This window comes from Capricornis sumatraensis, chromosome 20 (assembly GCF_032405125.1).
Source record: "Capricornis sumatraensis isolate serow.1 chromosome 20, serow.2, whole genome shotgun sequence".
Taxonomy (NCBI): Eukaryota; Metazoa; Chordata; class Mammalia; order Artiodactyla; family Bovidae; genus Capricornis; species Capricornis sumatraensis.
In genome coordinates, this window is record NC_091088.1 from 58,930,021 (window position 1) to 58,956,737 (window position 26,717).

The following is a 26,717-nucleotide window of genomic DNA, read 5'->3' on the forward strand; positions in this document are numbered from 1 at the left end:
GTCAGGTGCTCCTCTCATCTCCTTTCTCCTCCCCAAGAAAGGATGCCAACCATACTCCAAGCCAGCAGCCAACGCACAGGATGGCGGTGCCCGGAGAAGGGCTCCCTCTCTCCTCTCGGTGACCCCGCCCGCCCTGGGCCTACCTCAGCCCCCACCCTTCCGCCCCCCACCATTTGGGGGCGCTCTGGGGGTGGTCTCAGCTCAGTGACCTCTGGGAGGGGGTCCCTGGCCCCCTCCTGCTTCACTCAGGACTTCCCTTGAGGTTCTCAATCCTGGTTACCTCATCGTTTTCTTCAACTCTCTCGGCTTTATTTTCGGTAATTAGGGGTGGGGGAGGTTGGGGTTCAGATCTGTATTTCTGGGCTTTGGGGTGTATTGATAATCATATTCATGTTTCTATCCACCTTTCTTTCACTCTTATTTTTGTTGTTTTCATGGTATGTTTTTAATTGTTACAAATTGCCTGGGGTCTGTCTATAAGAATGTGGGACTCTGATCTCCCCGCCTCATCATAGGTGTCAGTGGGGAAGGGGGGCCTCTGGGCCAGGCCTAACTGCCTAACCACCCCCTCCTCCATGCCCCATGCCTTCTCATTGAGCCCTTAGTCTCCCAAGCAGCCACCTAGCTCTGCCCACACCTCCACTCTGGACTTCCAGCTGGTTCTAGCCTGATCTGGACACCAACTCCAATGCTGGTTTTCCTATCACTGGTGTAGCCTCCAGCCTCTGCTTCCAGACCATACAACCTCCAACGCTTTCTGGTTCTAGTCCACACTCAGCTTTTGACCCTCTGTGGTTCGAGACTGTGCCACTCCCAGCCTCCTCTGGTTCTAGACTGCACAACCGTCAACATTCTCTGGTTCTAGACCACAAACGTCAGGCCTTCTCTGGTTCTAGATGGTGTGCCCCGCCCCCATCCGTCTCTGGTTCCAGACTGCACGATGCCCAGTGTGGTCTGCCTTAGCTCGCCTATCCTCCAAGCCACCGGGATTCCACATCTCCCAGTCTTCAGCTTTTTCTCATTCTAGAGTCCACACTTTCCAACTCTTTCTTCTTCACAGTCTCCAAAGCTGTCTGGTTCTAAGGCTCACAACTTCCACCCCCCTCTGGCCCAGGACCACCAGAATCCTCTGCTTCTAGAACTCACTCTCTGCCTTCCTCTGGTTCTAGAGCCCTTCCCACACTTCTCCCTTGTCCCCAATGGCACATGCTTCCACTCCTGCTGATTCCAGCTCTTAAGACCAAAGATTTCCTCTGATGTTGTACCTCACAACCCCAAGCTCTCAATCGGTGCTACTCTTCCTGATCTTTGATGCACTTCTTTCCAAATCCAGGATCTGTAACGTCTAGATCATTTTGATTCACGATGCCCAGCTTGTTCCTTTTCAACTCTAGACTTGAGACTTGCTTTTCCCATCAAAAGGAAGATATGAGTTTTATGTCTTGAGCTTATAGTTAGTACTTTCTGAACTAGACACCACATTCCAGTTCGCCTTCACTCTAGTCCTCATGATCTCTACCATGAGGTAGAGATTTATTGCTTCTTTATTGGTTCTGGACTATATATAAACCTCTACGTCTTGAAATTTACAAGACTGATTCCAGATCTGATTCTCTCTCTCTTCTCTGGTCCTAGAAACTGGCTTTAAATGTCTTCTGATTTCAGACCTCGTCCTAGAAATTCCCTTGGTTCTAGACCTTAAAATCTCCAATTCCCTCTTATTCCACATTTTATGACTCCAAATTGCCCTGCACCTGGAACTCAGCCTTCAAACACCTTCTGATTACAGACCTTGCTTTATGAACTTTTCTGGTTCTAGACCTTATAGCTCTAAGCTTTGGATTCTAGGATTAAGCTCGCCCAAATCCCTCTAGTTCTAGAACTTGGTCTTCTGATTTTCTCAAATTCTAGTCTTTATTCTTTATCTCTACTTCTAGATCTCACAGCCTCCCAACTGCCTCTGATTTCAGATCCACATTCTTGTGGTTCTAGAACTCAGCTGATTTTAGAATCTGGACCTTGCTCTGTAGATTCCTCTGGTCCCAAATCTTAAGACCTCTAACTCTTTGATTTCAGACCCCACCCTCCTAATTCTATTCTGGGCTTCCCACCCAACTCAACTAGCTCCAATTACTATTCTCTGTCTTAAGCCTTCCCATTCCAGATCCTGACCCCCCCAGGTCCTTGGGCTAATGGGCCTCTCTGTTCTCAGTCTCATATCCCTAAAAATTCTCTGTCCCAGACCCCCCCTCCACTCCCCACCTCAGTCCTCCAGACATATACTTACCTTAACTCCAAGTATCTGGGGAACCCAGGGCCCCCTCACAATCCAGGAGACTTCCCCAGCCGCACAGGCACACGCACAGCCCAGTCTACATATCGCGGGGTGGGGAGGAGGCCCGGACTCCTCAGTTCTCTGCCACCCCATGTCCCCGCCCCTCTCCAGATTTCTTTCTACGATGGTGCTCTTCTTGGTCTCCCACAGGAGAAAGCCTCTCTCTCTGCACCCAATTCACTCCCCTTTTTGGAAGGCACTTCTCATCGTTTCATCAAGAGATGGCCTGTCCAGATTGGTGCTATGTCTGGGGGAGAAGGATCTGACCCCTCTCTCCCTCAGGGGGTGACCTAGGCTGGGCTGGGGAGGGGGGCGGGACCGGACCAGCCGTGCTGGCTCTGAAACCCGTTCATCTCTAAACCTCCATAAAGATCTCGCCTTGGTAGGCACCAGAGCTCTGTGTGTTGCCTCATCTCTAGGGTTGCTTCAGGGGGTGTGAGTGCACTGGGTGTCCATTTGTGATTCTGCGGGTGACACTGTTCCTTCGTAGGTCTATGTAACATCACGTGTCTGCTGATGTTTTCGTTCTGTGTGGGTCGCTGTGGCATAATTCTGTGAACCTGTGTATGGGGAGGGCTGGAATTCCTCCTCCATGTATTAGTGTCTGGGTGAAATGACTCAGCCTTATGTATGTTTCTCATTACATTGGATTTCTGTGTTCCTGAGTGTAGGAGGCATTGTGATTTTTTTTTTTTTTGTACTTGTGTGTTGTCTGTGTTGTGATTCTGGATGTGCATATAGGAGTTTGACACTGCAGTTCTGTGTACTGGTGTTTATCTGTGTGACATGATTCTGTGTACTTGACTGTGCATGTATGTATATACATGAAAGAGAGATTGTATGTCTAGAGACTCATGTGTACATGGGTGTGCCTGACCTGCCATGTCACCGTCGTAACTCCTCTCCTATGTTCCACAAAAGAATCTTTTCAAAGGAAGAAAACCACTTTTAAGCTTCGACACTTGCTGTGCCCTCTGCCTTTCTCCCTTCCCTCCCTCCTCACTTGGTTATCTCCTACTTATACTTTAGATCTTCGTTCAGACATCCCCTCCTCCAAGAAGTCTTCCTTGCCTACTGCGGCTGGTTAAGGTCCTCCCATAACCTCCTGAGGCTGCCCACTCTCCCCAACCCCCACCCCAACCATCAACTCTAGGTACTCTGTCCCACGTTGAGTACTTACAATGGAAAGGATATAAAAAGTACTGTGTGTTAGGCTCCCTGTCACTTTACATATATGTTCTTATCAAACTCTCCTGTAATCCTAAACAACAGGCAGTTATCATCTCCATTTTGCAGAAGATGAAACTGAGGTTCAAAGAAGATGATCACTGTGGCCAAGGTCACACAGCAGGAAAGGGCTGAGCTGTATTCGAATTCAAGATTCAGATCCATTACAGCATCCCTCACCCTCAAAACAATCAAAAATCTAACCGATAGGGTAGGCTCTGAAGCATACAGAGAGAGTAGGGTAAGAATGAAAGGCACAGGAATAAGGTGGGTCTGGCTCTGTGACTTTCTTATTGTATGACCTTGGGCAAGTGCATTGCCCTCTACCAATCTCAGTGTCCTTATCTGTAAAATGGAGGTGATACTAGCTTGTAGCTTCTCGGGTGACCGTTGGCTGTGCTAGGGTCTCATTGCCAGGACAAGAAGCTTTGAGGGTGGGATAGCTCGTGCTATCCCCAGGAGGGGAGCCGGAGCAGAGCCTTAAAGAATTTAGTGTTATACTTTAGCATTGAGTAGTGGCTGTGGGCTTGGGAAAGGTGGCCCGGAAGGGTGTACAGTGAATGGGGATTGGGGATAGGAGTGGCATCTGGAAATGTTGCCTAAGGCTAGACTATTCAGGGTCTTCTAGCTCATCAGAAAAAGTCTCGGTTTTCTCCTAATGGCACTGAGGAGCCATGGAAGGCTGCTGAATGAGGGGTGAGAACGGAGAAAGGAGATGGTGCAACAAACTTCTGAGTCTAGGGGATACAGGGTACCTTTAGTTAATAACTTAGAAACTCTGACCCTTTCTGCTGTCGGTTTGAGAAACTGCCCATTTTCCAGAGAGGGATAAGTGAGGCCCTGAAGAGGATAAGAAGATTTGTTCAAGGTCACACAAGTACTTGACAATAGGGCTAGACACCCCCCGGCTCGGGTTCCGCGTCAGGGACAGTACTGTCACAAAGAAAAGCCACACCCACTAGCAGCGTTCGCAAACCACCTACCATCCGGAGATGACGGCAGGGAGAGCCCATTCTAAGACCCCGAGAAACTTCTGTGGCTCGGAACACGGAACTTCGGGACCCGGGACCACGCCGGGCCTTTTTGCCCGCGCGCCCCTTTTCGCCTTCCTCATTGGCTCATTCTAGGGCGCCGTCGGAGGCCGTCTGGTCACCTTGTCCTCCGCGCGCTCTATGGCAAAAGGGCCCTGCGCAGGCGCGCGAAGGGAGCTTTCGGGGCCCGCGCTTTACGACACTTGTGCAGCAGCGGCAGCGGCAAGTCGGCACTCCTTCGCGACGATTCGGCCGGGTGCCGCTGGAGGCCGTTGCCAGGGTGGGGGTCGCTTTGCGGCATGGCGATGGCGGAGGGCGAGCGGACTGAGTGTGCTGAGCCCCCCCGGGACGAGCCCCCGGCTGATGGCGCTCTGAAGAGGGCAGAGGACCTCAAGACGCAGGCCAACGACTACTTCAAAGGTGCGCCCGCCCTGGAGGGACCGAGGGAGGGTGGAGAGCAGCCCCAAGTCAAGGGGTGCCGGGCCCGCGCGGAACCATGGCAACGCGGAGCGGCAGCCTGGGCGCGGGGCAGGCACTACCAAGTGACCGGGCGTGGGGAGGGCGAGGATGGCCCTACCAAGGGGCGACAGAGGGGGCTCCGGAGAGAAGGGGTGATACCTGGAAGTGGCGAGCGGAGCGGGTGCTAAGTGGGGAGACTGAGGAGGGCGCTTCCAAGTGTGAAACAGGAGGGGGACCGGAATGGGAGCATCACCAAATGTGAGACCCCAGAGGTGTCAGCTTATGGCGCGACCTGAAGAGGGTGCTACCAAGTCGTGACATGGGGCGGAGGAGTGATGGCGCTACCAAGTGGAGAGACACCAAGTTGGGGGAAGAGGGGGAACTGTCCCGGTAGAGCAGGCGATCGTGGGAATGGGAAATAGATCATTAGATGGGAGGGCCAGGAAGGAGGAGATTTGAGGTTACTCCAGGAGAGGGAAGGCTCTGGGGGTAGAGGTGAGGCAATCCAAGACTAGTATGACTTAGAGTTTTAGGAAAGTAGGATGTGGGCGCACCCATTCATTCATTGATTCGGTCCGTTTATTGAGCATCCGCTGCGTGCTAAGGTCTGTGCTTGACTTTAGGTACACAGCAGCAGTTGATACAGATGTGGCCCTGGCCCTAGGTAGTTTGTAATTTAGCAGGAGAATCAGACATTGAGCCAACACAAAGAGAAATAATAAAATAACTTAGAAGCTATGATGAGCCCTTTGGAAAAACCCCAACAGAGACATAGAGAATAAGGGTTGGAGGCCACGACCTTAGAGAGGTTGGTCAGGGAAAGCCTTACTGAGGAAAAGGCATTTAAGTTTCAGAGGACAGTTGGGAAGGAGTGTCCCAGGTGGGTGGTGCTGCCTGTGCAAAGGCCCTGAGGTAGCAAATGAAAGGAGATTGGCTGGCTTGGCTGGAACTTTAACAAGTTAGCAGGGAAACAGATACAAGATAAGCTTAGGACAGGGGCCAGATATTGTAGGGGTTTCATAAGTCACTGCACAGACAAGTTCGGATTTTACTTGAGTCTCCCAGAGGAGCTCTTGAGTGGAGAGATGGACCAGCCTGGAACTCTCTAGTGAGGAATTTGAGCAGGATCAGCCTCTGGGAATGGAGGAGGTCACCTTGGAAGAGAAGGGGCTTAGGGTAGAACCTCAAGGAATTCTAGTGGTTAGAACTGAAGAGGCTGCGTTGGAGTGGTCCTTGAGTTGGTGGGGAAAATCAAGAAAGCTGAGAGAAAGGAGTGCTTCTGGAAGGAGGGGATGTGCCTGAGATGGGATGCTGCAAAAGCCAGCACCGAGCATTGATCATTGGATTTGGGTCCGTAACATGTTGGTGGTAGCCTTGACCCAAGCAGTTTCTAGGGGATGATGGGGCTGGTAGCCAGAGGGGAGGGCGCTGAAGAGTGAATGGGAAATGAGGAAGTGGAGACAGCCAGCGTTGACAGGGGTTTTGAGAATTTTGTTTCTGATGGGGAGTGGAGAAATTGGGGGTGCGGGGTGCTGCTTTTGTTTTTTAAAGAGCGGAAGAGACTAAGACTATAGACCGATAGAGCTGATCCTGCAGGAGAGAGAGGAGGCCCACAGCAGAGGGCCCTGGAGGCAGGGCGCGGCGTGGGAGGGATCTCCCACATGGGAGCCTTAGCGGAGAGCTAGCCTCTGGTGGGAAGGTCAGGTCAGACCAGAGCAGTGAGAAGGAGGTGGGACTGGCGAGAGGTGAGGCTGGAGGTAGACCCTGGAGGCGGGTCAGGGAGTGTGGATGTCATCGCAAGGGTGGCAGGAAGCCATGGGACGTTTGAAGAGAGGAGCAGCATAGGCTGCTTAGCGATGGAAGGGGATCTCCCAGTGGCCTTGCAGAGACCGGACCCAAGGACAAGGCTGGAGACCCGGAAAGATGGCGGACAGGTGAGTGGTGCCCACCGGGCTGGAGAGACAGAAACCGACTCAAGAAGTGTTTCAGAGGGAGAATGATAGCGGTCACCTGGAGAGAGGGAACCCCAGGAGGGAGGAGCGGGATGCCGAAGGCCCAGAGGTGAGCTGAGCACTGAGGAAGTGAGCAGGACTGGAGCCTGAGAGGCCAGTGTTGATGGTGAGGCTGCAGGGGGAGCCTGAGCGTCCCTCCTGGGAACTCTGAGGAGGCAGGGAGAGGATGGGATTGGGTTTGTGGCTTTAGGAAGACCCCTCTGGAGGTGAAGGACCGGGGGCTGGAAGAGCTTGGGGGAGGCTGAGGCAGGACCCTGGACAGGAGAGGATGAAGGCCAGACCAGGGAGAGACGGGCAGTCAGGATGGATGTGAAAGAAGAGATTTGAGAGACTTTCTGGAGGCTGACCTGACAGAACAAGGTGACTGCCCGGCTTTGAGGGTTGCCGGATCAGGTGTCCCTGCCAGGGCCCAGTCTCCAGCTTGGGGCAGTGTGGAAGGTGAGACTGCCCCTGAAATGCTGCTTGAGAAGAGCGGCAAGCATAGGGACAGATGCTGAGATGAGGGGAGAATTATGGGAAACAGTGGGCCTTCCGGCGGAGCTCCTTGCTCCCCCAGGACCTGGGTTCTGAGCTCTGGGAGGCCTGAAACTGGGCGGGTAGCCAGCGGCGCTGGCACTGAGCTGGAATGGAGGGGGATGCCCCTCCTGGTCCAAGCCCCTTGCTGTCTGGCAGGCAGCTGTAGGCACAGAGCCCCAGTCCCCGGGCCCAGGGGAATAACAATAAAAAGATTAATTACAGCTTGCCTTAATTGAGCCCCCGCGGGGGCCAGGTATACCACTTTGTCTAATCCTCCCCCGGGCGCTGGGAGGCAGGCAGGAGCGGGCCCTGTTTGTTTTATAGAGGAAGCTGAGGCTCTGAGAAGTGAAACTGCTTGCTCAAGGTCAGAGTGTGCGAGCGGCATGGCCCGGATATCCCCCTTCCTCACCACGTGCTTGGCTCCCACATTCAGAGTCCTTACCCACAGCCCTACCTGGAGCCGTCCTGGCCCCGGGGCGGTGAGCGGGGAGACGAGGGCCCCCAGGGGCTTGCAGGACCCTAGCTGGTTGACCCCTGGGAACTCAGGCCTGATCCAGAGGCCCCAGGGGGAAGAGCCTGGTCCCTCGTGTCATTCACCCCACTTCCCCTCTCTCTGAGCCTTATCGCCCCCCACCGCCTTCTGTATAAAGAGAGGGGTTCCGTTTAACCCCGAAGGAGGCCCGTGAGTCCAAGACTTCACCCGGTTAAGAGCTCAGGCTGCCCGGGTTCAAATCTTGTTTCTTTGTCTTAGCTGCTGTGTGACCCCTGGGAAGACCTTAACTTCTCTGTGCCTCACTTTCTCCTCTCTAAAATGGGGCCTCCCTTGAGGGTTAAGTGCACTCATATTTGTAGAGCAGGGCTGGGATCTCGTGTCCGATAGCTGTGTGAAGCCCAGGCCCCTCCCGTTTCCTCTTTTCTAGTCTCTTCTCCCCTCCAGTGAGTCGTTCAGTCAGTTCTTTTATGAGCATCTGCTGATCGCTTTCTCGGTTGTAGCCACATTTCATCTGGGAGTTCTTTTAACCCTCACAGCCAGCCCATGAGGCGGGACCGGTTGTGCTTCCCACATTTCAGATGAGCAAGCTGAGGTTCAGAGAGGGGAGACTATCTGTCTAGGGTCTCATGGTCGGGATCCTCAGAGCCTGATATCAGGCTCCCCACCCCGTGCCCAGAGGTACACAGCAGGCACGCTGGCCGCCGGCCTCTGGAATCCGGCCAGGAGGCTGGAAGGAGTCCTCGAAGGTGTTGGCATTCCAGGGAGGGTCGGTCAGACTCGGCTGCCTCGTTCTGCCCAGGCATGTTTCTGGGAAGTCCTGGGCCTGCCCTCCAGCCAGGGCTCACGGTCTTGGGGAGACACACCCATCACCTAACGGTGACTGCCCGGAGAGGGAGGCCTGGGAGAGCGGAGCCTCGGGGCGGGGGCCGCCCAGAAAGGTGCCTGACCCTGCCTGGGTGTCAAGGAAGGCTTCTCAAAGGAGGTGACATCCGAGCCATTTGAAAGATTGCCAGACATTCGCCTGCGGAAGGAATCGTTATATTGTTCCTGGCACCTCCCAGCACCTGGCTTCCTTCTCTACTGTTGGTGTGTCCGTCTTTCTCTTTCTTTCCTATCTTCCTTCTTTCATTCATTCAGGAACCACTCATGGAGCCGGGAGTCCTCTTCCGTTCTTTTCTCCCGACTCCTCCTCCTCCGAGTCTCAGCCCTGGCATCCCCACTGGGTTGCCCCAGCCACAGCACTGCGGGTGTCATGGTCTGGGGGGCGGTGATGTGTGTGCCCTCCCACCCTCCAGCTGGACCGTGAGCCCCTGGACAGCAGGGTGGGGGGCTGCTGTGTCCTCAGACAGGGCCAGGGTTCAGAGGAAGACAGACAGCGCCCCTGCCCTCACGGGACTTAAGTTCACATTGGGAGGCTGGGCAATAGGCAAACACAGAAAGGAAGGTCCTGTCTTCTCAGATGCCTCTGGGGAGAAGGACCGTGGGGTTAGGGCAGGAGTTCCCACTTCAGGCCGAGGGTCCGGAGGACTCTCTGAAACTTTAGCCCAGAGTGGGTACGTGAGTTGCCCCGGGACGCACAGCTCACTGGGAGTAGAGCGGGGATGGGCCCAGGCTGCCTGCCCCCATGTCCGTGTCTGCCCTGTGCCGGTCTCCCCCAGAGGCCACCTGGTACAGAGGATGAGCGTGAGAGCCCGTGGCGCTTGGCCTGATTCGGGATCCCTGTCTGCCACTTGCCTGGTGACGTGGTTTCCCTCTTAGAGCCTCATCTGGAAGTGGGGCTAACGCAGCCGTCCTCGGGGTGCCATGAGGGACCTGTGTGCCAAGAGCCCCCCAAGGCACCGGGCACATCACGTACCCTCAGGTCGGGCGCTCCCCTGGCTTCCGTGTCCTGCCTGTTGAACAGCCATGTGGGCCAGGACAGCTCTGCAGATACAGACTGAGCGTCTGACCTTGAACAAGACCTCTGTGGCTTGCTGTAGACGGAGCACCAGACGGTGCTTGTGCCGTGGGGATGTGCGGATGCCCCGGGTCGAGGTGTAACATGCAGGGCACGGCCGTGGCTCATCTCAAATAAAATGGACTTTTCCCCTTGGCCAGATGTCACGTCCTGTCGCTGCGCCCTGCTCTGGCTGTGGACTTTGGGATGCGTCCTGCCAGCTCCCCTGCCCTCACCTCCTACCCTCCCCAGGCTCAGCCCGCCCCAGACACACCACCCTCTCGCTGGTCCTAGAACGTCGTGCTCTCCTCCCCAGTGCCTTTGCACCTGCTGTTCCTTCCATGGGGAAGGCTCTCCCTCGGGTCTGGTTTATCGCTTCCTTTGAGTCTCTGATGTGTCACCTTCCTGAGACCTAAGTAGTTCCCTTTTCTGTCCCCACTTCCTGTTTTACTGGAACCCCTCTTTGGGCTTGTATACTTGTTTTGGGGCTCAGGGCAGACTCAGAGTTGCTGATTACCATCTCAGGGCTGGCACTCACTAACATACCCTCTCTGGGGTACATTCAGAAGACCCTCCGGAAGTTCCGGAGGAAGTGTTGCCTAGCTGGGGCCTTGGGGGGCGATGGTTGGGTGGGCAGGTATGTGGAAGTGATTTAGGGAGTTAGGGATTTGGGCTTGTGCTAGGGTGGGACAAGTCAGGAAGGGGAGTGGGCTGGAGAGACGTTTCTGAGCTCCATTCTGGGCCTGAGTTTCTCCATCTGTAAGTGGGGGGACTGGGCAGTCCCCAGCCTAGGACCCCTGCTGGCTGGGGGTGACACCCTTGCCTCATACCCCGCCCCTCCTTCCTGCATCTTCACAGCCAAGGACTACGAGAACGCCATCAAGTTCTACAGCCAGGCCATCGAGCTGAACCCCAGCAATGCCATCTACTATGGCAACCGCAGCCTGGCCTACCTGCGCACCGAGTGCTACGGCTACGCGCTGGCCGACGCCACGCGGGCCATCGAGATGGACAAGAAGTACATCAAGGGCTACTACCGCCGGGCCGCCAGCAACATGGCGCTGGGCAAGTTCCGGGCCGCCCTGCGTGACTATGAGACGGTGAGCCGGGCCTGAACCAGGCTGGTGTTGAGGGCCAGGCGGGGTGGGCTGGGGCCTCCTGGTGCTTGGCCAGACCTGACGGGCAAGGCGTGAGGAGGCTGTGCTCACATTTACTCACCGCTCGCTCATCCAGCACACGCCAGCTGGGTTCACAGCCCAGCTCTGCCCTTGCTGCCTGGTGACCTTGGGCGAGTCACCTGGCCTCTCTGTGCATTCTTCCCCATATCCATGAAATGGGGGGGCAAAGACCTGCCTCTTGGGGTTGCCGTGAAGAGTAAATGAGCCTCTGCTTTTCAGGCATTTAGAACAGCACCTAGCATGTAGTCAGCACATGTAATTAACTATTCTGATTATTGTTGTTATTACCGTTGGTGAACAAGAAGCACACAGCCCTTCTGGTGGAGCTTATAATTTGGAGGAGGGCAAAAAATGAACCTGTCATTGGGAGGGCAAAGAGTCATTGCAGGTGAGGATGTGGGCCTGGGAGAAAGAGAATGGGCTGAGGTGCTATAGAGGGACAGCGCATGGGGGTGTGTTTTGATGAGGTGACGAGGGAGGGGGCCCAGAGGACGGCAGGGGTCGCCAGGTCACTCGCTCATCCACCGCTCCTGCTGCTGTCACTGCTCTGGTCGCGATAGTGGGAAGGCCTCACAGAGCATGCCTGTGTGCCAGGCTCGGCCTCTCCCCTTCACGCCAGCCGGCTGAGTGACTTGTGTGGCAGCCCTGTGAGGCGAGAGCTGTGGTTACCCCCATTGTGCAGATGGGGAGACTGAGGCCCAGGAGGCTCAAGGCACCCGCCCACCTGCATGCAGCAGGCGAGCGGTGGAGCTGGGGTCTAAACGCAGGCAGCCCAGCCTCTGGCCGGCGTCTTCCCCCATCCAGAGAATAGCTTCTTGAGAGCGGGGGTTCTCTTTGTTCTGGGACGCTCCCTGGGACGGTGGTTGGCACCCAGCAGGGGCTTAGCGTTTGTTGAATGAATGATTGTCGTGCCCGCCTTACACGTGCACACAGCCTCACTGCCTCCTTTCATTTCCTCCGTCACACGCTCTGAGCGGCTTCTGTTGTGTCAGGTGGGACAACACGGGAGGCCGAGAGCTGCGGGCTGCAGTTGGAGGGGGCAGGTCAGACGGCTGGGGTGGGCTGCTGGCCGCTGGCCCAGAGAGGAGGGCAGCCTTCAGTGCAGGTTCGCGCTGAGCCCCGGGCCAGGGCACCTGAGGCAGGGCAGGGTAGGGCAGAGGCAGGGAGGAGGAGATGATTTAGAGCCCGGGAGTGGGAGTGGAGGCGGGGGCTGGGGTGACCCCCTGGGAGGATGGAGGAAGGAGCTGCAGAGTGGGGTCCTGACAAGCTTGGGCTCCCCGGTCGTTGTCCAGCCGGTCCCCTGCCTGGGCCCGGGGTGTCCTCATTTGGCAGTGGTGCCGAGAGGCGTGGCCACCTCCCGGGTGGCTGTCGGGCGCTGCTGAAGTGGTGTGAGCACGGGTCACGGGGCCTGGAGGGCTCAGTAATGAGTAACTCAGGAGGGCGGTTGGGGTGGGTGGGGGCAGCTCTACAAAGCGGGGGAGGGGCTGGGGAGAGAAGGGAGGGGGCAGAAGATGAGAGGAGCCCCAAGTGCGGATCTGCGCGGGGCCTTCCCTCCTGGGTTGCAGGGCAGTCTCCCCATGGCCCGAAATGGAGGTTTTCTCGCTGCTCTGACCCAGCCTGGGGCCTCGCAGTGCGTACTCCTGGAGTCTGAGATGGTCACTTCAGCCATCTCGCGGGCATACACAGCTTTATCCCAGGCCTTGTGGGATTCTGAGGGGCTGGGTCACGACCGCTTTCCCTGTGGGGTCTCTGCCAGCAGCCCTGGGGACCCCCTGCACGATCCTGAGGTCCTTGCCTGCCTGGACCATCCGCCTGCCTGCAGGCTGTCCTTTCTGACACGTTTCATCAGACTCTGGGTGCAGGGCAGAGGGGCCAGCCTGGGGTGGCTCCCCATGCAGTCTCTACTTCCAGAGCCATTGTATGGTGACACGCTAGGGATTCGCGGAGAATGGGCCCAGACCCCTCTTCAGTCGTGGCACCTCTGGAGGCAGAACCAAGACGCGACCTTGGTTAGACAGCATTACATGGCCTGGCCCTCAGGTGAAGGGCCTTTCCTTTCTCAGCCTCAGTTTCCTCGTCTGCACGCTCACTGCGGGCCCAGCTCTGTTGTGAGTGCTTTACATGCTTTGTGCATGAAGGAAAACGGATTCACTGTTTTACAGCACGGAAACTGAGGTCTAGAGAGACGCTGTCCCTCCTCCAAGGTCGCCCAGCAGAGACGAGAGACGTGAACCCAGAGTCCATGCTTGTAACGCTCAGTGGGGTGATTGAGACCAGCGCGTCTGTCTTCATCAGATAGACCAGAGAAGACAGCAGTTCAGTTTGGAGGAAGTACACACGTGTGTGTGCGCACATGTTTTTCATTTCTGTGAATACGGGTGTGTATTAGGTGTGAATTCTTACCTTGAGTCAAGGTCTCCAGTTCTTCAGGTCACTCATGCAGGGGCCGGATTCACCGGCTCCATGGTCAGAACGCCAGGCCGTGAGCTGTGTAGCTCTGAGCGCTTTGGATCTCCTGCCTCAGTGGCCTTGTGAGGACTCAGTGGAGTAGGGCCTCCACTCAGGGGCACTTTCTGGGTGTGCTTTCTCCTGGGGGTGTCTGGGAAGAGCCCACTGGCCCCCAGGAAGGGCTGTGTGCAGACACAGGGCCTTGTTAGGGGCTGGAGGCTCGGGGGTGTCTCCACTCTGCTCCACCTCTAGGACAGGAGCTGATCCCCCCTCTCCAGGTCCGTGTTGAATCCCCCCACCAACGCCTCTCCCTCGTCTCCAAGTTCATTCTTTCATGGGGACCCTGGCTCCAGGATTCCGCGCCCCTAACGGGTCCTCTTCTCACAAGATTCTACCTGTGTTCTCTCCTGTCTGCAGCTGGAGCTCAGACAGTCACGAGGGCCCAGGCTGGGTCTGGGGGACTCCTTCTATACTCACCACCTACCCCCGGGACTTTCTGGGTTTGGAGGGTTTGCAGTCCCATGTGGTGCCTCTGGAGGTTTCGCTGCAGAAACAGGAGTGAGCCACCCAGACTTCCTGAGGACGTCCCGTTGCATGGAGCGTGTGCTCTGGGTCACCTTCTTGAACTCCAGAGAGTTCCCGTTTCCCAGATACACACTGGCCCCATGGCATTATGTGGGGGTCACAAGCCCATGTTACCATTTCATCGGTCTGAGTCCCTGGACTTACTGCCCGGGAATACTCGCAGCTGAAACCACTTTGTAAAAACAGCTGTTTATTCTGAGAGCGTTGTGGTTTCACATGCAGGTATAAGGAGTAAGGCAGAGACCCCACCGCCCCACTTTCCCCCAGTGACATGTCTGGCATCACTGTCACAGGATGCTGACCGGACACAACCTAGACCCCACTTGCTGTGAGATCCCTCTTCTTAAAGAGAAGTCCAGCATTCAGTTCTGAGCCAACAAGCCTCGGGGCCTCCCCCCACTGCAAGGCCTGGAGGCCTGGCCCCAGAGCCTGCTCTTAAGACCCAGACCTGCAGCGTGTCTCTGGAAGGCGTGTCAGGCGCTGTGGGGACCGTGGCAGTAGGTGGGGAGGGGTCCCGTCCCAGCGTGTGCGGTGGGAGCAGGATCTTCAGCAGGGAGAGAATGGAATCCTGGCTTTCTGGGTCAGTGAGTTCACCTCTCCCAGCCTCAGTTTCCCTCTCCATTCGTGAGGTGCAGCTGTGATGACATCACAGAGAGCTGCTCTGAGGAGAAAGTGAGCGAGGTTGTCGCTTACAGCCTCGGGCACAGAGAAAGCTGTGCGCTGTTACTGCTCCGTTCCTTTGTTCCCGGGGTCATCAGTGTTTGCTTCCGGCCCACACCCCTGCCCGTGAGCTCTCTGAAAAGAGGGCACTGGCTCAGAGGAAATGCTTAGTGGGGCATCCGCCCACTCGGGCACTCCTTACACCTGGGACACAGCCTCAGCCCTGCCCTCGCAGCCATGGCCACCTACCGCTGGGGAGGTAGACCCGTCTCCTGCGGTGCGCAGGGCTGGGGCGGGGCGGTGGGGGGTAGCCCAGGGCCCTGTGGGAGCCCAGAGCGGGTGCCTGACCCAGCCTGGGAGATGGGAGAGGGCAGGGGCGGGGGGCAGAGACCTGGAGGAGGAGGAGGCAGGGCTGGAGAGTCACTGAGGGTGGACATGAGGTGTTCTGGGCCAGGGGTGTACCAGCCTGCAGCTGAGAGGGGGCCGGCACTTTTGGGGACTTCTGGCTTTGGCCTGGCTGGTTCGCATTGGGCAAGCAGGGAACGCAAAGGGCTGGGCGGGCCCTTGTGGGCCAGGCGGAGTGGCGGTTTGGACTTCATCCTGGGCCGTGGACTCCTAACCTCTGCTTGTTGGGAAGGACTCCAGGGAATGTCTGGGGCGGCCTGTCTCCCAAGCCTTGCACCACACCCCGCTGCAGGTGGAGGCACCTGGCAGGGCGCCTTGGCCCAAGCCTGCCCCAACCCGCTTCCTGCCACTCAACCTGGTCTGCACGCCCATTCTCGGGGCTGAGCCACACTGACCTTCAGGGCTCATCAGCAAACACCTTTGCCCCAGCTTCTGACGCATTCAGCCAGGCTTTCCACCAGGGTGCATTCGCTGCCTGGCACCCCCGTTTTCTGTGCCCTGGCACAGGGCTGTGGGAGCCCACTCCTGGGGAGGCCAGCATGGGGGGCAGGTCAGGCAGGGTCCACTGATAATTACAGGAGGAGTTACAGGTAACTGGGGCTCAGAGGGGTGAATTCATTTGCCCAAGGTCACCCAGCACGTAAGAGGCAGAGCTGGGGTCTGAATGCAGCCCCCACTCCCTCTGGACTTGGGGGATCAGAGTCTATAGGAAGCGAGACGGAAGGTAGGGGGAGGGCAGGGGATGGGCTCCTCTTCCTGGGACCTGAGGGTATCTCACGGCCAAGCGCCCAGTGCTTCCTGCATACGGTCCTGTGTCGTGGACGCGGCAGCCCGTGAAAGGGGCCACGGGCGGCATGCGCTGCTGCACGCCCTGCACAAGTGTTTGCTCGTTCCGTCCTCCTGGCAGCCTCGGGGTTCATGCTCTGTCGCCTCCACCTTAGGAGGGAACCAAAGGAACTCACTGGTCCTGGGTCTCCCCAGGGCCCGAGGTTGACCCCGGGCGCCTGAGCACCAGGTGCTGGCGGCTGCCCACAGAGCTCGGGCTGCACGCCAGGCCCGTGCTGGTTCTTGATCCTCCCCAACAGCCTGTCACCTCCCCCACGTCGTAGATGAGACAACTGCAACTCTGTGTCATCCAGCCAGTCATTGCCTCTTTGGTTGAGTTGGGCTGTAAATCATGACTTCGGATCCAGCCCACGGGGACCTCTCAGCCCCTCTGGTTCCAGCGATGAAGCTGGAGCAGGGCCAGTTTTATTTTGATGACGGTCAGAGCTGCAGTGTATTAAGGAGCATCTGAATGGATTAATACGTTTTCCCTCCCGGCAGCCCTGTGTGGGCAGCTGTCGCGCCCAGTTTGGGGACACAGAAACCAAGACCTAGACGGGGAGCGAGTCCAGGGTTGCACCCCTCGTCCACGCGGCTGGGTGCTCTGCTCAGTGTCCGCGGAGCCCCGGGCCGGGCCAGGCCAGCCAAGGGCAGTCATGGTGCCCCCGCCTCCCAGTGACCCCTCTGCCCTGCGCCTCGCCTGGGTGCTGATGCCTCTTTTCTTCCTTCTGTCCTCTCTTGCCCACCTTGCGTACCAGGTGGTGAAGGTGAAGCCCCATGACAAGGATGCCAAGATGAAGTACCAGGAGTGCAACAAGATCGTGAAGCAAAAGGCCTTCGAGCGGGCCATCGCAGGCGACGAGCACAAGCGCTCCGTCGTGGACTCGCTCGACATCGAGAGCATGAGTGAGTTGGCCCAGGTGCTGTGCTGCGCCTGGCCCAGAGCCTTCCCCGTCCTCACCCGGGCCCTGCGTGACCGTGCGTGCTGGGCGCCTCTGGTCCCTGTGCCCCCGTGCTGTCTGTGCTCCTGGAGACCCCGCCGTCCAGCCTGGGGGCTGGAGGTCTCGGGTGCAGGCAAGCTTCCTTGCTGCATCCATCCCGCAGTTGCACCACCCGTCATGGGCCTGATTTGTCCCCAGGTCCTCTGGGCGCTCAGAGGCGTCTGTCATACATTCCACGGATGACTATTGGGTCCCTACTGGGTGCCGCCATTGTGGGCACGGGATACAGCTGTGACCCACACAGCCCCTGCCCCCTGGAGCCGGTGTCCTAGTGGGGAGAGAGGACTGATAGTTCACATGTTAAATGCTAGCAGATCAAGTCCGGGAGAGAGGCGGCCAGAGAGGGGGCGCCCTGTAGGCGGGAGGTCAGGGAGAGCGCCTGTGAGCCCGCCTGAGCAGAGGGGGCCGGCCATGAGAGGCCCTGGCCGAGGAGCGGAGTCTCCACCCCGTCCCCTCTCAACCTGTGTGTCTAGCGCTGAGCCTGCCCTGTGCCTGGGGGCCAGGCCTCACTTCCCATCCTGGCAGTGGCCGCGGCCCCTGACTCTCCTCCCCCCTTCACACGCCAGCCATCGAGGATGAGTACAGTGGGCCCAAGCTGGAGGACGGCAGGGTGACAGTCACCTTCATGCGGGAGCTCATGCAGTGGTACAAGGACCAGAAGAAGCTGCACCGGAAGTGTGCCTACCAGGTAGCGCCCGCCAGAGCCCGGGGCCCGGGGTAGCATCAGGGCGCTGGCCCGGCCTGAGCCCTGCCACCGCGGGGGCGCGGGAGCAGGGCGGTCCCGCCGGCTGGCACTTGCCGAGCCCACGGTGTGCTGGGCACCCTGCAGATGAATTCTTCATCTCCAGCATTTCCATCGGTTACTTTTTTAATAGCTTTCGTCTCTCGGCCCCATATGTTCATGCATGTCATTTACCTTTTCTGTGAGATCCTTCAACACGTTTTCCACACAGTTATTTTAAAGTTACTGTCTAGATCTCCCACCATCTGGGTCATCTCTGGGTCTGCTTCCGTTTGTCTGCTCTTCCCGTCTTGGCACTTTTTTCTCGTGGGCCAGACACTTTGTGTAAGAAGCACAGTAGCGATGGAGACAGATTCCTCTCCTGCAGACACAGGCAGGCCCTGCTTCTGTTGGGCTGCCACAGTGAGGGGCTGTGTCTGTCCCCGCTGCAGGTCAGGGGCAGCTCGAGTTGGAGCTGGCTTCAGATATGTCCAGAGGGGAGCCAGGACCCCCCGGGGGCCGGGCTCGGCATCTCCGCCCTGGCGGAATCCCAGGGATGCCTGCAGGCTCTCAGGTCTCCCGCTCACGGAGCTGTAGGAAAGCACTCTGATGTTCAGCCCTGCCGCCGGCTGCTGGGCTGTCTGAGGGGCTCTCTGCTCCCAGTCTCGCCCCCACTTTTGTGCCTCGTGGCTCCTGTCCGCCACGTTGCCTCACGCCCTCTGTGCGGCCATGGGAGAGAAGACGCAGGCTTGGGCAGAGGCCTCTGCCACGGGGCCCCCAGGCTCTCGCTCCCAATCCCCTCTCAGCCTGGCCCTCACTGCACCACCGGTTGGTGGGGAGCACAGCCGCCGCCGATCTCCCAGGGAAGAGCTGGTCACCTCACTGTCTTGTAGTTTGACTCATTTAGGTTTCTTTGAGTCCTCACTCTCAGATGTTTCAGGGTGTTCTTTGTTTTTTCTTTTTTCTTCTTGTTTCTTGGCTTGTTTCCATCATTAAGGCAAGAGTGACAGTCTTTTGTAACTTTCTACATTCTGACCGGAAGTGGACACCTCCTGCTTTTCTTTGTTAGCACTGTTTTCCCAACTTTTCACTTAGCAAATTGTTAAACCTACAGAAAAGTCAAAAGACCAGCACAGTTACCATCCATAGCCCCTTCACTTAGTCGCCAGTTATTAAGGTGTTGACACTTTCGCTTTATCTTTCTATGTATATGCATGTGTATACACACAGTATTTTTTTTTCCTTCTTCCTGGACCATTTGAGAATAAGTTGCACCATAACCTGTATCCCCTAACAACAGGACATTCTCCTGCATGACTGTAGTCATTCCCACCTTGGGAATTCGGTAGCGATAGAATACCACTGACTGAAGCAGACGGGCCGCAGGCCGGCCGCTGCTGCAGACACGCCTGGTGTGCACAGTGCTGCCGCGTCCGTCTTCAGTCCGCAAGGACTAGTACTGATAGTTCAGCTTTCCCCAGTTTTTTCCCCCAAACATCCTTTTTAGCGGTTCTTTTTTTTTTTTTTAATGCAGAATCCATTGAGGGATCAATGATTGCATATGGTCTGCTGTTTTACTTTTTTGTTCGTTTAGAGCAGCCTCATGCCTTTTGGGGAGGTTTTTGTGACTTTGACACTTGGATGTTTGCAAGCCAGCTGTTCTGTTAAACGTTCTGTATCTGGATTCATCCCACGTGGTTATGCTTGATGCTGATTGTTTTAAGAGAAACGGAGAATCTGGGTTTTCCCGTGAAGTAGTTTTAATGCCGCATAGCCCACTCAGGTCACAGACTCTGTTCCCAGCGGGCACGCGCTCGGCCGGGCCTCCCCTGCCCCTCCCTCCCCTCTCCCCTCCCCTCCACCCAGCAGCATCTCCTGGCCAGTCTGGTCTCCCTGGGGCTGGGGTGGGGGGCTGGCCCTCCAGCTGGCCCTGCTCACAGCCTGCCCTGCCTTCCAGATTCTAGTACAGGTCAAAGAGGTCCTCTCCAAGCTGAGCACGCTCGTGGAGACCACGCTCAAAGAGGTGCGCGCTGGGGGCGGTGTGCGGACGGGCGGGTGGCTCCCTGGCTGGGGAGGGGCTACGGAGCTCAGAAACTCACAAACCCCCCTCAACCTCCTCCCCACCCCCTGGCTTGGTCTCCTTCCCCCCACCCTGTGTCTCTCCTGTCCCTCTCCTCCCCTCTGCGTCTCGTGCTCCCCGCCTGTGTCTGTTGCACGGTTCTTCTTGGTCCACTGTGACCTCTCACCCCTCCTCTCCCCTCTGTCCCCTCCCCACGTCTATCTCTGGGCCCCTCCCTCTCCGGCGGCCTCTTTTCTTCCAGACAGAGAAGATTACTGTGTGTGGGGACACCCACGGCCAGTTCTATGACCTCCTCAACATATTTGAGCTCAATGGTTTACCCTCGGAGACCAACCCCTACGTATCCTTCCTCAGAAGGGCCAGCCCCCTTCCCCGGCCTCTCCTCCAGGTGTGGAGTACGGGAGGGAGAGGGCTCCCTGCCTGAACCTGAGAAGGGAGAGGCCTGATGAGTGCCCCGGCCCCGAGCCGGGGTGGAACAGCCGCCGGCCTTGCTCTCTGGGCCCCGGGGCCGGACAGGCCCGGGCTGGTGTGCGCCTGCTGTGACCTGGGCACGAGGCCAGTGCGTCCGAGCCCCGGCTTCTCCTCATCTTGGAACGGGGCTGGATGTGTGTGCTGCTGCAGAGCGCTTACGTGAGGGTGGGCAGCCCTGCCCACGCCTGGCTTCCCTCTTGGCCGTGCCCTTTTCCGGCTGTGTGACTCGGGCAGGTCTCTTCACCTCTCAGTTCCTCAGGTTTGTCGTTTGTAAAATGGATCTGCCTCATCGGGCTACTGAGAGGGGTAGCAGGTTCATACCTGTGACAGGCTCGGGGGCCCCGACCCTCATTGTATACGGATTTGCTCCTGTTAGGATAATTGTTTTATGAATGGCCACGGGGTGGGACTGCCAGGCCCATGTCCCGATTGCCCTGTGGCTTTGGGCCTGTATTGGGGGGAGAGCTGAAGCCGGCTAACCACCTAGGGTCTATCCCTCTGCCGTCAGTTCACCTAAGAAGCTGGTGAGACTGGGGACCTTGGTACCTCCTGAGGCTCAGAGAGGCCAAACCACTGGGCCAGACCCAACAAGTGAGGAGAGCCCGGGGGCCCCGAGCCCTGCTGGCGTCCTTGGCCCCAGGGTGGTGCCGACAGGAGCGGGGTTGGAGGGGCTGGGGGGGGCACTCCCCCTTGTTTTCCTTAGCAGGGCAGATATTTAATGGCGACTTTGTGGACCGCGGCTCCTTCTCCGTAGAAGTGATCCTCACCCTTTTTGGCTTTAAGCTCCTGTACCCAGATCACTTTCACTTACTTCGAGGTGAGCTGGGGGGTCAGCGTGGGGCCTGGGGGCTCAGCATGGGGTCTGGGGTCAGCGTGGGGCCTGGGGTCAGCACGGGGCCCTGGGCAGGGCATGTGCAGGATAGTGACTACAGGCGTGTTTGTTTCGTGCCTTCACTGAGGCCGTGCACGGGGCCGCCCGGACAGGTTGGATAGGCTGGGCACTGGGCACCAGCATGGCGTTAGTGGAACTCTGTGGGCCCCGGGGAGGACTTTGGTCATGGGAGGCCTCTGAGCAGAGGAAGGCCAGGGGCCGTCTCTGGTATTAATAGAACCTTGTGGGCCTCCGTATGGGGAACAGACAAGGGCTAAGAGAGGGAGCAGGGAGACTGGTGGTAGCTGGACCCAGGTGGGAACAGTGGTTGGATGGGGTCGCTTCTGAAGTAGAGACTGACTGGGCCTCCGTATGGGGAACAGACAAGGGCTAAGAGAGGGAGCAGGGAGACTGGTGGTAGCTGGACCCAGGTGGAAACAGTGGTTGGATGGGGTCGCTACTGAAGTAGAGACTTCTGAGTAGAGTCTGCTGGTGGGCTGGATGCAGATGTGAGAGAAGGAAGGGGTTGGAGGGGGGCCACTCCCGGGTTTTGCCTAGAGCATCTGGAGAGCTGCAGCTGCCACTGAGAAACTTGAGGGGTGTCGGGAAGAGCAGAGTATAGGCTGAAAGCTGGGGAGCTTGGATCTGGATGTGGCTGTGATGCGGAGAGGAGATGTCTAGGTGGCCTCCGGGAGCTATAAAGTGGGGGTTCCTCAGCGTACATGTGGCATTGGGCTGGGTCAGCTCACCAGGGAGTGAGGCCTGCCGAGAGGGGATCAGTGCAGAGGAGATGTGACCAGGAGCGGAGGAGAAGCAGGATGGAGTGGGGGCAGGGGCTGGGCTGGGGGCTCTGCGACGCACGAGGTGCTCCAGTGGCGGAGACTCTGCACTCGCAATGCAGAGGGCCCAGGTTCAATCCCTGGTCAGGGGACAGCTGTGCTGATGCCCCCCGGGTTCACGCCCAGGTTCAAGGAGTTCTTGCAGCACTCCTGGCACGTGGCACAGATCCCATGAGCGCCTACTGCGGGCTTCCTTGGAGGAGGTGGCGAAGAGCTGGACTCGAACAGTCCGGACTCGGTAGCTGTGGGGGGCCTGGCCGCTCCCTGGCCTCCCCCGGCCCCAGAGGGAGGAGGATGGTTTCTGGTGGGAAGGTAGACACCCAGGCATGGGACTGCCCCACAGCAGGCACTGCAGGGGCGCCTTTCTTCCGCTCCAAGACCCACCCCCCCCCTTGCCTGATGCTTCTAGCATCAGTGTGGCTGGTCCTTCAAGAAGGAATCTGAGTCTCATAGGGACAAGGAACGTGCCTCTGGTCGTCAGGGTCGGGACCAGGGCTGAACCTGCGGTGATCGGAGCCGGCCTGGGCCTTGTGACCACACACCCGTGAATCTTCTCAGCCCGTCTGCCCCTCTAGACAGGACTGAGAACAGCGTCTCCACCTCGCGGGGTTTCTGGGAAGGACCTGCGAGCTGCTGTGTGGATGCCACTGGCTGGGGCTGCCGGGAGGTCTTCCTCGGCCTTGGCTGGGGCCTGAGCTGGAGGGCGCCCCGCCCAGCGGCGGGGTGCTGAGGTTTCATTTCATGCTGCTGTCGGCCAGGCAACCATGAGACGGACAACATGAACCAGATCTATGGCTTCGAGGGGGAGGTGAAGGCCAAGTACACAGCCCAGATGTACGAGCTCTTCAGCGAGGTGTTCGAGTGGCTCCCGCTGGCCCAGTGCATCAACGGCAAAGTGCTGGTGAGGCAGGCTCCCTACCTGGCCACCACGCGAGGCTGCGAGGCAGAGGGTGGGGTGTGGCCGGCCCCTCTCCTTACCCTGCTGTTCCCGCCTGAACCCCAGATCATGCACGGGGGCTTGTTCAGCGAAGACGGCGTCACCCTGGACGACATCAGGAAGATCGAGCGGAGTCGGCAGCCGCCAGATTCAGGTGACCGGGTGGCCAGGGACAGCCCCACCTTCCTCTCCTGCATGTTGGCTCCGTGCACCTCCCTCGTGGGGCGGCGCTGGCCAGGGAGCAGGAGTGTCTGCAGCGGTCATTTATTTAACTCCCTCCAGGGACCTCCCGGGCAGCCCAGTGGTTCGGCCTCTGTGCTCCCACCGCAGGGGGCTGGCTCCACCCCTGGTTGGGGATTAGCGTCCGGCGTGCTGCGTGATGCAGCGGGGGAAAACAAAAACTTAAAAAGAAATGCTCCTTCCAGCTCTGGGGTCATACAGACTGAACGGGGTTTGGCGGGGAGGTTGGTGGGGAGGCCCGTGGTGGCCCAGAACCCCGCCTCCCGTGCCCCGTGCCCTCCATGGAGGGCAGCACCCTCGCCCAGCCCCCGACGCTCGTCTCTCTCCCCTCCAGGTCCCATGTGCGACCTGCTCTGGTCGGACCCGCAGCCGCAGGTCAGTCTGCCCTGGGCTGTGGTTGGCAGGTGCGGGCTGTGGGCAGGGCGCACAGGGCGGAGGGGAGTAGATGGCCTGAGCTGCGTGTCTCCCCAGAACGGGCGCTCGGTCAGCAAGCGGGGCGTGAGCTGCCAGTTCGGGCCCGACGTCACCAAGGCCTTCCTGGAGGAGAACAAGCTGGACTACATCATCCGCAGCCACGAGGTCAAGGCCGAGGGCTACGAGGTGGCGCACGGCGGCCGCTGCGTCACCGTCTTCTCTGCCCCCAACTACTGGTACGTCCTCACCCCTGCCCGCCGGGCCGCTCTTCCCAGCCCACTGGTTTTCTTTTTTATTTTTTTAACTTTTCATGATAGAGAATTCCAGAGATACATCAGATACTGTAATGAACGCCCACATACCCGTCACCCAGGTTCAACAATTACCGACTCTCACCCCACCCCCGCCCCCACCGTGGGCTCTTAGGAAGCTAACCCCAGGCATCCTGTCTTCCACCCGGTGATGGCCCAGGGCATTGCTGAAGGAAGGAATTCTTCTGTACACAACCGTGATAACCACTGTCAGTCCTTCAGGTCGCCAGAACCCCGCCAGAGTTCCCTTTCCCCACGTAGCCCTCCTCAGTGTCTCTTACCGGTTGATTGCTTCCAAGAAGGACCCAGACGCGGACCACGTTTTCAGTTTCCTGGTCTTCGAGTTCCCCGTCCGTCTTGCCGTCCGCTTTGCTAGTGTTTGGTTCAAGAAGCCAGAGTCTCCCATGCTCTGGGCGAGCCGAGACCGAGTCCTTCCCAGCTGGCCGGTCACCACGCTCCTCTGTGCCCGTGTTGCCTGGTGGAGCCAGGGCGCGGTTGGCTCGGAGACCATGTTTTGGCCTGAGCCCTGCCTCCACCCTGCCGCTGCTGGCACTGCTCCCCGGGCCTGCTCCCCCTGGCGCCCGGACCCCGCGAGGTTCTCCCCTCCATCCCTGCTCCTCTGTCTGGGCTCCCAGGGCCCCTCTCCACCTCGACTCCTCTCTCCTGACATCTGTGTCCCTGTCTCTGTCCGGGACCCTTCTCCCTGCCCCCTTCATCCCCCAGCCCCTCCCAGCCTCTAACTGACCACACGGCCCCTCTGCCCTTGTCCCCACAGCGACCAGATGGGGAACAAAGCCGCCTACATCCACCTCCAGGGCTCCGACCTGCGGCCCCAGTTCCACCAGTTCACAGCAGTGGTGAGTCTGCCCCCCAGCCTGGGCCAGAGGGGAGAGCCATTCCCCGGGGAGGTGAGGGGGCTGGTTTCTGCCTCTGGGGCTCCAAGCCCCAGCCTCGCTGCTGGCCTGTTTCTGTGTCTGACCCTGTGCCTCTGGTTTTGCAGCCTCACCCCGATGTCAAGCCCATGGCCTACGCCAGCACGCTGCTGCAGTTAGGGATGATGTGAGGCCCACATGGCAGGGCCCAGCTCCCCATCGACCCCAGGCCCGGCCCAGGGCAACGTTGGACCCCCTTTTACTTTGTAAAGTTTGTATTTATTCCCCTTTAGGTTTGCAGAGGGGGTGGGGGGCTGGCCAGATGGTCTGCTCCCCCAACAAAGAAGAAGGAGGTGGAGAGGCTAAGGGTGGGGCGCCGACCGGGCATTCTGGAGGAAGGCCAGCACAGCCGTGGGGGGGTGGGGCCCAGAGGCTTCCCCGCCCTCCTTACTTGCATGGCCCCTCCCCTGCTAAAGCAATAGGGCCCCACCATAGGAAGACCCCTGGAAGGAGGGTCGTCAGGGAGGCCTCACCTGCACCCCCCTCCTGGCAGCCCCAGGGTGGGGCTTGGCTGGGGCGCACCCCCTTCCCCAGCTATTTTATGTCTGTAATTAAATATGTTAAAATAAAGTCATTATTGTAAGTCAGCTCATCTCAAACGGTGGGGCCTTAGGAGCTGCTGGCATTGGGGTGACCACTTCATTAGGGGACCTGGAGGGATGCGGGGGGCCCATGAAGTCCTATCCCCTCGCCTCTCATCTCCCTGGAGCTGGACAGGCCCGTCCTGGGGCCACCTGGCCAAGCAGCCCCTGTGTCTGCTGTCCTAGCAGGCTCCTGGGGGCGAGTTTTGCCGCCTGGGACAGAGAACCCCATCCACAGTTCACGTCACCCCTCATCAGCAAGTGTTCACTGAGGCTGCTCAGGCCAGCCTTGCCTTCGCCCGACCCCTCTCAGGGAAGGCCAGCCTCGGTTCTCACCTCATACAACGAAGCAGTTATCTCCCTACGCCAAAGGAGACTGGAGGTGTTTTCTGCCCCTTTCCCTTTTATTCTTCGATGGCAGTTAATAGTGAATCCCATCTATATTTCAATTTTTAAGTCTGAGCTCTAAATGAGGCGACTTCAGTCCTGATTCCATGGGGCATTCAGAATAGCCCTGCGGGTTGGTCTTCTCCAAAGCCAGCTGGGTGGCTGTGAACCAGTGGGCGTGAGGCCCTCCCTGGGGGAGCGCGCTGTCGTGAGGAAAATAAGCACAAAGTTCCCGTGCGCCGATTGCGTTTGCTCCTCAGTCCTGAGGGCCCTCTGGATCTGCAGGTGGAATTCCGGCTGGTGAGACGCCACAGGGGGCCCTCTTGCCACTCTAGTTCCGGCGTCCCCAGTCCCACCTTCATGTCGAACTGCTTGCTAGAACTCAGGCAGAACTCAAAAGAGCTGTTCTATGCATGCTTACAGTTTATCACGGCAAGAAAAAAAAAAATCAGAAGAGAGAAGAGACACATGGGCAGAGAGAGAGCGGGCATGGGCTTCTGGTGTCTCTGCCAGGGGAGTCGGACAGCGCTGACTTCTCCCAGCAGCAAGGTGACGACAAGGAAGGCTGCCCGGGCCTTGGTTCTCAGGGTCTTGACTCCAGTTGGTCATGTGGCTGACCTTAATCTCCAGAGAGATTAACTGATGCCGTGGGGCCCAGGGTCCCCAGCATAGATCTTGGGAAAGTCTAGGCCACCCAGAGGGAAAAAAGAAGACCCTCATCGGGGAGGATGTTCCTCGGACTTAGAGGCCCCTTGGCTAAGACCTTCCTTTGATCGGGATCAGTCCTCTGTTGCACTGCAAACCCTGAAGCTCACTGGCTCT

At 58.2% G+C, this 26,717-nt stretch overlaps 1 protein-coding gene across 2 annotated transcripts; it reads left to right on the forward strand.

Moving 5' to 3' along the window:
* The first annotated feature begins 4,847 nt into the window (after window positions 1–4,847).
* Window positions 4,848–25,460, forward strand: PPP5C (protein phosphatase 5 catalytic subunit). 2 transcript variants are annotated; one of them, XM_068992005.1, is made up of 13 exons: window positions 4,848–5,013; window positions 10,868–11,109; window positions 16,869–17,016; window positions 17,678–17,799; window positions 19,790–19,855; window positions 20,154–20,252; window positions 21,095–21,200; window positions 22,852–22,994; window positions 23,097–23,184; window positions 23,605–23,645; window positions 23,742–23,920; window positions 24,771–24,852; window positions 24,996–25,460. In XM_068992005.1, exons 1-13 carry the CDS (start codon window positions 4,893–4,895, stop codon window positions 25,056–25,058), a joined length of 1,500 nt encoding a protein of 499 aa, XP_068848106.1. In that variant the 5' UTR covers window positions 4,848–4,892; the 3' UTR covers window positions 25,059–25,460. The 2 variants fall into 2 exon arrangements, with proteins under 2 accessions (XP_068848106.1, XP_068848107.1); XM_068992006.1 differs by lacking the exon at window positions 19,790–19,855.
* The last annotated feature ends 1,257 nt before the right edge of the window (window positions 25,461–26,717 follow it).